The sequence below is a fragment of the Cornus florida genome, unplaced genomic scaffold (genome assembly GCF_030987335.1).
Source record: "Cornus florida cultivar Cherokee Brave unplaced genomic scaffold, ASM3098733v1 CherokeeBrave_3.0.0_Hap2_Chr02, whole genome shotgun sequence".
NCBI classification, from domain to species: Eukaryota; Viridiplantae; Streptophyta; class Magnoliopsida; order Cornales; family Cornaceae; genus Cornus; species Cornus florida.
Genome location: NW_026775572.1, coordinates 64,768,168 through 64,781,306, shown reverse-complemented (window position 1 = coordinate 64,781,306; position 13,139 = coordinate 64,768,168). Strand labels below are relative to the sequence as shown.

The 13,139-nt window shown below is 34.3% G+C and overlaps 1 protein-coding gene across 2 annotated transcripts in view; it reads right to left on the bottom strand.

Annotated features, from left to right (window-relative positions):
- Nucleotides 1-5,757: 5,757 nt before the first annotated feature.
- The window catches only part of LOC132295164 (mediator of RNA polymerase II transcription subunit 15a-like), a 35,679-nt gene continuing 28,297 nt past the window's right edge, over nt 5,758-13,139 (bottom strand). For both annotated transcript variants that reach the window (XM_059793309.1, XM_059793310.1), the window contains exons 10-12: nt 10,923-11,132; nt 10,743-10,831; nt 5,758-6,271 (exon numbers count right to left, since the gene is read on the bottom strand). In XM_059793309.1, the coding sequence (XP_059649292.1) occupies nt 6,064-6,271; nt 10,743-10,831; nt 10,923-11,132 (507 nt within the window). In that variant the 3' untranslated portion in view covers nt 5,758-6,063. The remainder of the gene's footprint in view (nt 6,272-10,742; nt 10,832-10,922; nt 11,133-13,139) is intronic.

Here is a 13,139-nt window from a genome sequence, read left to right as displayed (position 1 = left end):
ACTGCTCAAGACATTTTAGATTATAAAGCCATTTTTCGATCGAAGGAAATGGGTCAAGCTATTGTGAACAAGGTTAGGGACACTTCTAAATGCATTCCCAAGACTATTTCCACAGACATAAGCAATGAATTTTCTGTTGACATGACTTACATGCAATCGTGGAGAGCTAAGGAATGTACACGTCATATCATTGAGGGTAATCCCGAGGATAACTATATTTTAGACCCTTGATTGTGTGAATGAATAACAGAATATATTCCTGGGACAATTACATCGTGGGAGTGCACGGATGATAGGAGGTTTAAGCGAGTGTTTGTAGTTTATGGTTGCTCCATATGAGGTTTCATCAACTATTGCAGGCCCATATTAGCAATCGATGTTTGCCACTTGAGTGGCAATTATAAAGGCACAATGCTTAGTGTAACGGGGTTCGATGCGAATGATGGCTTGTAGCCTTTGGCGTTCTATTGTTTCTTTCGCCGATGTATGTAATTTCCCCATTCTCATTCTTGTCAATTTTTCCATCAAATCGGCATAAGCATACAATTTGTCTCTCATCCATTTCTCCAACTGTTTTGAAAATCGACTCATTAGTTAAATAAAATAAAAAAACCTAACTATAAAGTTCAAAAAAATAATGAAATATAAAACAAATAAAGATCATAATTAAATAATATAATTTAGAGACCTTACCAAGCAAACATTTAGCAGCAGAAAAGAAAATAAAATTACTTAGAGTACGTGTCTTGCTATCATATAGCCACCTACCTTCCACTACTAAAGTCTTCAAAATCACATAACAATCTAATTTAAATTTTCTAATTTGCATTTCTATAGATTACATGTTGAAAATATTCACTCTGAAATCTGCTAGCTTACTTAGGTACTTGGGAGTACTCATATATTCCTAATTCATTAATTCAATACACATTCCTCAGAATTAATCCGAATAAGTACGTTAATGATAGGTAAAACACACTTATAGGGATCATATATAAAACATCACTTAACCCAATGGAACAGATAAAAGGAAAAAAAACATGTGGGTAATTATATAGCTACAGAAACATTGAGAAGTGAGAGAAATTTCACCATGCTCATTACCCACAAAAAAAAAAAAAAAATAATAAAAAAATAATAAATTCTAGGACATTCAAATTTCAAACACACAATCAATTACCAATTAAGCGCCCAAATTGAACTGACCCACAAATAAACATAATTAGAGAAAAAACACATTAATAAAAACAAAATTCTTCAATTCCACAAATCTAAATCTTTTAACATTTTCAAAGTGAAAGCATAATTGAATTGTAAGAAGAAGTTTCTTTAGTTGAGTCTCAAAACGGTTATTTAAACTTGGGCCTTAATTGGTCTCCAAGTGAGCCTCTAAAACTGATCGGGGTTAGTTGGGCCTGTCCATCTTTTTCACTTGTACAATTGCTTAACCGGGATTTTTATTTATTTATTTATTTTCTTCTAAATCATTGATTGTTTTAAATTTATCCTGAGTGTAATTTTAATAACTAAAGTCACTAAATTTCAGTTGGTAAAATTCAACTTAATTCATAATATATATTTCAAAATTGAATGTAAATTCTGGAAGAAGAATAAACGTCCCTAACAATCATCCTATTGAATCTTTCCCCTAACTCTCTAGAAAATAGGAAGAAGGGTATTTTAGGCAACACAAACTTTAAACAGTAAAAATTCATGTGCCATGTCATCTTTTAGGTCAAACACATTTTGAAAATATAGGACTTTGACTCAATCAATGAGTAAATATGCCCCCCTAAGCCCATTTATATGTAAAAATCCCTAATAATTAAAGGATCGAGCAACTACTAAAGAGGACTTTGGTTAGTTGATGGAGAATTTTCTTTGGATAGAAGGAGATGGTGAGAAGATGGTATTTGTAGCTAGTAAGTAAAGACATCTTTTGTTTCTATTTGTTCATGGCTTAAGCAATTACCAATGCTAATAGCCAAATATGTTATATCTCCGTGTTTTGTTTGATTGTCATCAGTCATAGAAAGCCACATTACATTACAAGAAAGGGAATCATCTTTGAAATGCACTCTTTTTTTTTTTTTTTTGGGGGGGGGGGGGGGGGGGGGAGGGGGAATGGAATAAAATCACTTCACAACAAAGAGGCATTCGGTAGTTTGACATCACATCTCACTTTATTTTGGCATCACAACTCTGTTTGGTAGAAAGAACTAATAATAATCCAATATGATATATGTAGTCCAAGTCATTTGTTGATGGGTTCTGTTTGGCAACTTAGTTTGCATGTTATAGTTTAGAATAGGCGTCATTCGACAGTTTGATGCAAAAGTCGGTCATGGCAATGCACATCACATCACAATAGAGAGGCATCTTTGTTTTATATGTTTTGGGTTACCCTAAACTGAACTAACTTATCATGCAAGACCAATATATTCTTAATTAACATCATTGATGAAAGGAATTAGTTGTTCCCCACTAAATGTCTCCCTCTGATCTTTGTGCCAAAGAACACACACAAATGCACAGTTGATGTAATCGGCACTAACATGAATGGTTTCTTTTGTCCGGATGATTGAGCTGATAGATAAATGTGTCAGAACCAAATGAAACAGATTGAAATCTGTAGAAGCGTTTTTAAGTATTAATATACATAAAAATAATTAAAAATTCTTAATTCAGGAACTAAATTGAACTATCTATAATGTCTAAAATCTTGATTCAATGGAGCTATAGTTTGAAGTAATTTTGAATTATCTTTATGACATAAATTTGATACCAATTGACACATGTACATTACCTTAAATTGTAAACTCTGAGGATCAAAGTTCAAGCATACAATCAATTGAACAAATTACTTAAACCAAAAGGTGCTCAAAACGGGTAGGGGGAGATCCACCCAAAACATGTGTGTGTGTGTGTGTGTGAGAGAGAGAGAGAGAGATAGTACTTACCAGTTCATAGAAACACAGCGACCCAAAAGAAGGGGGAGATCCACCCAAAGGAAGTGGAGAAGTAGGGATGCTGTTTCACTGGGTTACAGAGAAGGGGAGAGAGAGGGTGCACAAATGAGGGTTAGGGCTATGCTTAAATCGCTGTTAGATAGAGGGAGAGAAAGAGAGGGCTTTGCACGAATGGGATTATGGGTGAGGGTTAGGGCTTATCGCTATTACAGAGAGGGGGAGAGAGAGAGGGCTGCACGAATGGGATTATGAGTGAGGGTTAGGGTTGATCGCTATTATAGAGAGGGGGAGAGAGAGAGGGCTACACGAATGGGATTATGAGTGAGGGTTAGGGCTGCAATAAGGTAAATGTATTAAAATATGGAGAAGAGCATTTTAGGGAACACTGAAAATAGGGAGAAGGGAATTTTAGGCAACACAAACTTTAAACAGTAAAAAATCATGTGCCATGTCTCTTTTAGGTCAAACACATTTTTTTTGAAAATATACTACTTTGACTCAATCAATGAGTAAATATAGGCCCCTAAGCCCATTTATATGTAAAAATCCCTTCTTTTTTTTTATTCATTTTTACTCATGGGTCGTTGACTCTAATTAGTACTATCTTGTAACATGATATATAAGGTTGCTTGGGGTTTGGAGTGTGATCATCAAGAGACAAAAAATTGTAGAAATAGAGTGAGGGATGAAACTTGTAATTTTTTATTTTACACGTGAAGACTTTGGCCGGATTTCCACCATGGACGTAGGCTTTGTCGAACCACGTTTAAATCTTTGTACCGATTGTGTAATGTGTTTATTTATTTATTTTTTTTGTCGTGTTTTGTAATTGTTGCTTGGTTTGTCTTCTAAATTTTTCTTTCCTTTTTATTTTGCTCTTAATATTCCTCTGATTTCCTTAAAAAAAAAAAAGTTAAATTTTCCTTCTTTACTCAAACTCTATTTTTTTTTTCTTTAAAATTTCTCATTTTCTTCCCCTTTTCTTTCTTTCTTTCTTCTTCTTCTTATTATTTTTTGACTCCTAGTTCTTAACATTCTTTTTTTTGCACTTAAAAATGATGTGCTTTTTTTTTTTTTAAATATATATATATATATATATATATATTAAACTGCGCCCCCTTGAATTAAAATACTGACTCTGCCCCTGGATAGAAATATAAAATTTATGGTTTGAAATTAGAATTAAGGTCAATTGTAGATTTCAATTTTAAACTAGTTTTGTTTCATACTTCATATTATGACGTGTTACTAATTTTTGCAACTATTCTAATACTAGTTGGAAGTAGCAAATGAAATTTGTTAATTTCTGCATGTCAAGAAACCAAAAAAGTAACCCACTTCCGGCTGGCTGTACTTTGGTGTTTTGCAAGTTCAAGGTCCATGGTTCGAGTCCCTATTGGGTGTTCTTTGTAATTAGTCTTTACTGTCCCTGCAATGACTTATTCAGTCCGGGTGGGAAGGCTCCCTTCCGGATCTTCGGGGATTAGAAGGTTGTTGAGGGGCCCTCGGATTCGTGCCTTCTCAGATACTTTGGGTTAACCAAAAGAAAAAAAACCCTAAAAGTAGCTCTGTCATTAACGGTATTTACTTTCTTATTTATGTATTAATGACCAATCAGATACAGTAGCTTTGGTGGAAGTATCATCATTCATTAAAAAATGACCAGCAAAATTTTTTTTTTTCATTTGAAGTTTAGTCATGCCCCAAATGATGAGCTGTGATTTTTAGGTGTTAAAGAAAAAAAATTTGGATCAAAATGAATTTTGAAAAAGAAGTGTGGGAAAATATCTTATAAAAGAACGAGTCGTATATTTTCCAACCAAAGATATACATGAAACTCAAATTCATGGATTGATGTAAGATAAAACTTTCAAAAACATGATAGCGGTTGAATTTATTTTACTCAGCGAAGTCCGACCGGTTGGGAAAGTGTGGGGTTCTTTGGTTACTCTTTGATATGTTTCTTAATTTTTTACAAAAGCGGATCTAGAGGTGGGCTTTGGTGGGCTCGACTCTCGAGTCCACAAAAAAAAAAAAAAATTACTACAGCCAATTTTAACCCAACCAAAAAAAAAATTATTACTAGTAATCAGCCCACCCAAATATTAGCCTATTCCATTGTTCATTGACAATTTCATCCGCCCTTTGATTTTTTGTTAAATCCTTATTTGATATGATTTGATTTCTGAAAATTTGGTGAATCATACTCTTTTGTGTTTACTAATTTTAATTTTATTCTATTTACTTTACATGTATGTCTAATGAAATTAATTTTCTTGAAAATTCTCATGTTTATATGCCACCGACTATTTATAAAGTGTCGATGTACCCCATTAATATCAGTAAAATAAACAATAATTAATATGTTCCCGTCATTCGAGAAAACAAATAAATATAATAGAACAAGAAAAAACAAAAATCTAACCTTTGAAGCCACTATACCGTTTTAATGTAAAGTACGAATTTTGGCTATTCGAAGTGAAGTTCCTTAGAAGAAAAACCAATATTGAAAGGGCAGTTCTGTGTCCAATTGTGTTGAATACAACATGTACATTGTTATTTGACTTATGCTTCAAGTAATAAAAAAACTCAGATTGAGCAAAATCCAAATAATATTCAATTAAATGAAGAAATGACAAGACATGATCTATGTGACTGAAAGAAAATCAGAGTTCACTGTACATTAATTTTTTTTTTTCCCAGGTGACAAGATATTGAACCAAATATTTAACCAGAAACAAAGAAGGCATTCATAGTTGTTCCTTAAATATAAAGGAGTCAGAAAACATTAAAATAAATAAATAAAACTTTTAGAACTGATATTCAGAACTCCTGGAATTACCACCAAAATAATTCCACAAAAATCCATATAGACAAATTCGGTTTCTCGCAACCTGTGTAGGACTCTACACAGTTTATAACATATGATAAGACATTTGATATGAGCGTGTATAACTTCCTATAAAACAAAAGTGACAAGAACATTTTGGTCCACAACCCCAATTATACACAATTCGGATCCAAAAAGTACAGGTATAGTCACAGCTGACTCTGACGAAATTCTGCACCAGGATAATGTGAAATTCCAATATGATCATGCAGCACTCACGCAGTACTCCCAAGTCCCGTATTTTGAGCTGAAGCTCCCTCCACCACTCTGCTGCGCGTGCTCTGAAATAACAGCACGTGCACAAACATCCCAAGTCCTTGCTATCTCCCTAAGTGACATGGGTTGTGGAAGGCTCCGGAGAGAGATGATAAATCTTGACTCTGCCTTTACCGAAAGATCTTCATACTCCTTGCTGCCAAAGCAAACATGACCAATCCAATTTACATCAGAAATAAAGAGGATTCATTTATGTTTAGATGCAGCCAGAACTAATGCACAAAAAAGAAAAAAGAGGGTGGTTTTTTTTTTTTGTTTTTTTCCGATATTTATGGTAAAGTCATCTGAATACTCCCTAGATGGGGCACATATGCATACAATTTCAGAGGATTTAGAGAAGCGAACAACAAGAAATCCTATTGATGAACTCTACAAGTTTGCCAGGCAAGATGCCTTGAGGCTCCTTGTCAGTTTGCACTAGTTTGAAAATTCTCTATTACTCACAACGCCTGATAAATCCTAATATATATATATATATATATATATATATTTGGACAAGACCAGGCCGGTCAGACTGCAAACCAGCTTTGTTTACTAGTTTCAGAAATTGCTTTGACTGGCTGCATTTGTTCAGAGAAGTATCTCCTCTCAATCTCCCTGTGTCACTGGTTTAGGTGATGATAGTGATTAGGCTTAGCTTGTTATATGTTAAGCTCTTCAATTAAAGAGTTGTTTAATACCCAAACTAATTCTCTTCCTTCCGGTAAGAGCAAACTAATACAGTTCTCTAACAAACCAGTTTGCACTAGTTTCAAATTCCTTTTGATTGATCAAACTCAACAAAATTCAGTTCCTAACTAAAATCGAAACACTCGCAATCCTAATCTCTTTCAGTCTCAGAACTCTATAAAACCTAAGTGAGCATAAACGCAATTAGGGCTGGGAATGTTTTAGAATATGGAGTGCAACTTCAAAATCCTATTGCTTCAAGGAATTAACAATACCGACACTGTGTACACGACACAAAGATTGGATGGCACCAGTCATGAAGATTATTGTGCTAAAGGAGAAGCGGATTCGTGACCGGCAGTGACAGAGATCTGTTGGATTATCTGCATTAGTGGGTCAGAAGTAACTAGGGAATTCTTTAGTTTAGAATCTGATTAATTTAGTTGTAAATCTTTTTCCCACAAGTGGATTTGATCTACGTAAACTAGGCTGAGCCTAGGGTTACGGTTCATAGTTTCATCAAAGCCAAATGGTTCAACAATGAAAACACGGAAAAAAACAAAGAAAAAAGTTTCATCCCAATATTCGAAGTTAGATGTAGAAACTGAAGTATTCCATCCCTTATGAAGACTGATACAATTCAGAAATGGTTAGAGACTTGAATACACAAGTGAAAATGGATTAGTACACAAAACAAATTCTTTAAGGAGGTTCATCCGTATATTTGAAGTTAGATGTAGACACTGAACTATTCCATCACTTATGAAGAATGATACAATTCAGAAATGATTAGAGATTTGAATACACAACTGAAAATGGTTTAGTACACATGTAATAAATTCTAAGTAGTAAAAGAGCTCTTATTCCATCAATGAGTTTCACATGTATTGAGTCTAAAATTTATCAATTCCAAGTCATAAATATACAGCAAAAAATTGCTACAATAATATAGAATAGTGAACATTTTACAGCAACAACTGACCTGACCCACACAATGTGTGGATTGATTAAGGAGTATAAATAATTAGAATCACAAAAATTATTTTCGTTAAAATTGAAGAGAGAAATAGAAAATGAAGAACACAAGGATATGACGTGGTTCAGCCACTAGGGCCTACATCCATGGCACAAAGAGCCCAAAGGGCTACATCACACACACAGCATTACAATGTGTGTGTAAAAATTATTTTAACTTGCTCACTCACACACACAGCATTACAGAGACAAAAAAAAAAAAAAAAAAGTGGAAATATATAGGGAAGGAGCAAAAGCATCAGTGTTATTCAATTTACCATTAGTTGCAAAACAGATACCTACCAAAAGAAAAATGCAAACCAAAAACAAATTTGCGCTTTGTTAGACTGAATATAGAATTATTTTATTTTTTTGTATTTCATATCAGGGCACGTTGGTCATTTTACTTTAACACTATTTTTGTTATAAGATGAGAAGTGATCAGTAACCTCTCTGAAAATTTCCCAAACATAGTCTTCTCTGTTTCCTTCTTTTTCAACACTAATTCCAACATGGTACCAAAGTGAGATTCTAGTGACAATCGTCAGTGTTATCACCGTTGATCGTTGTTGCTGGCAAGAGTACATCTCTCACCATCATAGAATTACATAGAGTTTCATCATCGTTGTTATCGTGCGGTTGCCAAAGGTGGCTGTTGCCGTTGTATTGCAGATCGTTGTCTCCATTATATTGCAGACATCGTCAAATATTGTTTTTTTTTTTTTTTTTTTGATAAGTAAAATTGTATAGAAAGCGCTCAAAAGGGGAGCGAAACCCAATAGAAATACAAAAGGCTAGCAAGAGCCTCAAGCCTTCAAAGAGGCCAAAAAAATGACAAACTCCTCCAAAGATCTATAATTTCTCCCTGAAACCCAACAAAAAAGAGTGGAAAGAATATAGAATTTAAGAATAGAAATGGGCAACTCCTTCCCATCAAAGTATCTCCTATACCTCTCAAGCCATAAACACCACCAAACACAAAGAGGTGTAGCCCTCCAAGCATCTCGAATATGAGCCCCCACAGAACAACCTCTCCAAGCCTCCATCAACCCTCTAGCGGATCCAGGCATCACCTAGAGAATCCCAAATCGACCAAGCATCAAATCCCAACATTCATTGGCCACGGTGCAGTGAAAAGAAGGTGATCTACTGATTCCTCATCTCGGAGGCACATGTAACAACGATTGACCACCACCTGATTTCTCCTTCTCAAGTTATCTTGGGTTAAAATCTTTCCCAAAACAGAGGTCCAAGCAAAGAAGGCCACCTTGAGAGGAGCCTTTGAGCGCCAAATGTGTAACAGTTGTGTGGTGGTCGCCGTCGTTGTGTGGTGACTGCTGTTTGGTGAATATTGTTGGTGTGTAACAGATCTCTTGTGGCTAGGGTTAATAACAAACAGAGAAGACAAAGCCCAACACACTAGTTACCCACTCGGTTTGGGGTTTCATAGTCTTCTCGAGAGTGAGGGGTACTCGGAGTTTCTAAGTGCTAGGCTCTTGTCATCCTTCCTTGACCATTTTACTTGTCAGGACTTCTTATAGAGAATAGTGGAGGACCTTAGCGAGGTCCCCTTTATTTGAAGGATTAGGTATGTAAATAGTGGATGTAGTTATTATTAAATGGGTAAAATGCAAAAAACCTCCTTGAGCTACAAATTGCCCCCCTGAACTATTGATTTATTGCAATTAAAGACAAAAATCATTGCAAAAGACTATTTTACCCTTTCTCATTAAATTGTCATTTCTTATTAAATTAGTTTTATTATCTTTTCTCTTATCTAAATATTAATTACACTATGTACCTTAATTTTATAATTAGTATCAATTTATCATAAAAATGGAAAAAAATATATAAATTTGTAACTACCATTTTCTAAAATATTAACTTATTATTAATAATTTTATTACTTATAATAAAACTTATTATATTCAATTCAAACTTTTTTACCGTAAAAAAATACCTTCTTTTTTTTTATACAATATATTCATGAAAAATTATTAAATTATTTAAATAAATAAAAAACCTTCTTTTTTATGCAATATATTTATGAAAAATTAAGAAATTACATCTATATATATATATCTATTTTAAAAAATTTCTACTTAAGATTTTTATTTAAACAATTAATTTCAAAAATTTAAGGTAAATTTATGCAAATTTAATGGAGAATATGTCTTCGAATTAGTGTGAATTTGTTTCATAATTTTTTTCAACAAGAAAAATAGATTTAAGTGTAATTCAATAAAAAAGGGCATTATGGTCATTTAATGAAAAATAGTCTAGGCATTGAGGCATTTTGAAACAAAATGTAATAGTTCATGGGGTATTATTCATAAAATATACTTCAAGTGCAAATTCGAACATATTTCAGGATTTTTTTGCACTTTACCCTTATTTAAATAATATTATTGATATCATTACTGTAATATGATTTCTTTCTTTTCTTTTTTTCTTTCTTTTTTCCCCTTTTGTGGGGGTGGGGGGCACTTAAGACCATTGTATTATGTTAACGCCACTTGGCCGACCCCACTTAGCAATGTGGAAACCAACCACTTATAACCTTCATGCATTCATACATTTTACTTTATGCTTCCAAACATGGTTTACCATTTTTTCGTCATTCCCATTGTGTTTCCAAAATAACATTTCTATTGTGTTATCTAAACCAACTGAATTTCCATTTTTTAATTCTTATTAAAAACACTAAGAATTATGATAAAAGGGAAACTGAAATGTGGGCACAAATTAAGAAGTGGAACTATTATTGAAGGAAATTTTTTGAAGATAATAGGTGCTATTGATAGGTTAAAGGGAAAAGATAAAATTAAAATGCAAGTTTTGCTAAAAAAGGGGGAAAATGGCATAAGCATATGCGGAAATAAATAACAATAGGTATAAATGAAAGGCATGCTACGTGTCCTTACCTAACTTCAACTGAAAACTTGTCTAGGAATAACGGTGAGCAATTTGGATAGTTTTTGGGAACAATTAAACGCAACGGCCGAATTGGGGACTGCATATATATAGAACACAAAGTAAATACAAAAAGGAAAGAAAAGAGAATAGTGATAAACTACATTCAGATTAGAGGTCTGAAACCTTACCAGTTGTGAAGAAGCATACTGTGACTTCAAGTTTCCGCTGATAGCCACAGCATTGAAGGAGCACTTAACAATGGTTCCTTCGCCACCCCCTTCAGCTGCAGCAGCAGCTGCTGCTATAGTTGGATCAGCATCTTCATCACTGATATCTACCACTGTATCTATAAGTTGCTGATTAATCTCCCTTATTTCTTCCAGAAGGGCATGATTAGCCTGTAACAGGTGACGCGTTATTTCTTTACACTGAAGAACCTACATGAGCACTTCACCTCAAAGTTGACAATTCTAAGATGGAAATCGGTTCAAATTTGAAAGTTCTCAGCAGTAAAAAGGAAAATTCATGTTCACTTTTCACAAAGATATTGTAGGAAGAGTCCTCATACCAAACAATTAGGAAACTAAAGAAGATACAGCACACAACTCAAAATTAGATCAAAACCAAAATCACCTTCAATATTTTAATAAATAATTTTCTGCTACCTTCCAAAAAAATAATCTTCTGGTGGGATGATGAAGCCATCCCGTAAGATTGCTGTGTAGAATGACATGAACTATACAACAACCCCATAATTATTTAATGACACCAAAATAGTCGTTTCTTTTATTAATAATTTATACGCAGAAACATATATACCAATGACTACCAAAAGCTACTATAATTATCTTGCTAGTCATAAAGACTTTTTTTTTTCTTAAATATAATGATTTTCTTTCAATTGAAAAAACAACAAGAGGTTAATAATAATTGCCAAAAAAAAAATACACCCACAATAGGCTTGTAAGGCTAAACCACATAGCACTCTCACTCACACACACGACTACAGTAACCATGTCCTCCAATTACACACATACTACTGGTGTCAATGGGAATAATGTAACATTTTCCTAGGCAAGTCTGAAGTCTAAGTAACCTTACTGGGAAAAGAAAAAGGGTCTGCAGTCTGAGTATAGAATAGAAAAAATAAATTAAATTAAGATACTAGATTATTCATTTTTGATTCCTGATATCATGAAACGTGCACACACGTACATAGAGCCCACCAAAATTGTCCAATGCAGTTTTCTTCCAAGCTATAGTCTAGATAGGTAATATTTTCTTCTTGACAATATTTATTTAATGAACGGTTATATTCACATATGTTGGAAGATGTTACTGTGAAAGCTAATATTAACCTAGTATTAGTTGTATAAATAGCAGACCATCCAGTATTAGACTTTCTATAGTTGCTGCCATATTTAGCTCCTTTTATTTAGGGATTTGATTCTTATGGTTGCGGAGGTAGCTGAGTTCTTAGCTTTATTGTACAGACAGGTGGTGGAGGGGGTTGGGGATGGATGAGATGGTTTAGGTGGGCACACCTAGAGGAGTGCTTGAGGTTAGATCTTTTTATTATAGTCTTGTAGAGATCCCAGGTCATTCCTTCCCATGGAAGGCAATTTGGAAGTCCAAAGCTCCCTTGAAGGTGGCCTTCTTTGTATGGTGTGCCGCTCACGGTAGCATTCTTAATCCTGACAATCTAAGGGAGAGACAGCAGATCATGGTCAACTGCTGTTGTATGTGCAAGAAGACACAGGAAACAGTGAATCACCTTCTTCTTCACTGCCCAGTGGTGAGGGATGTTTGGGCTCTGTTCTTGGTTGTGTTTGGTATGTCTTGGGTGTTCCCAAGATCCACAGCGGATATGATTGAGGCTTGGAGAGGGTGTCAAGTGGAGAGCCGGGCCAGGGATGTTTGGAGGGCCATTCCCCTTTGCTTATGGTGGGGTTTGTGGTGTGAGAGAAATAGGAGATCCTTTGAAGGGGTGGAGACTCCTATTTGGATTCTCAAATATAGTAAACCGAATACTTATTTTTTTGGGTGAATAGGCATAATTGCAAATCTTTGGGGCATTTTTTGGACTTTGTTGATAGCTTGAAGCTTTAGTTGTCGCCTTTGGCGTCTTGTGTATCCTTTTGGGCGTGCTCCCCTCTTGAGCGCTTTTAATGAAATTTTACTTATAAAAAACAATTGACTGCGGTAAGTTAGTTCCTTTATTTTAGGGATTTCATTATTATGATTGTTGCAAGTTAGGAGCAGATTAGGAGCAAATTGTAGGGTTTTGTTTTACATTTTTTTCCTTATATAGTTTTCCCTCTTTCTTATATATACTTGTACAAGATGTGAACATATTAAGATGAAATATACAAATTTCTCTATAATTTCAACAACATAAAATACAA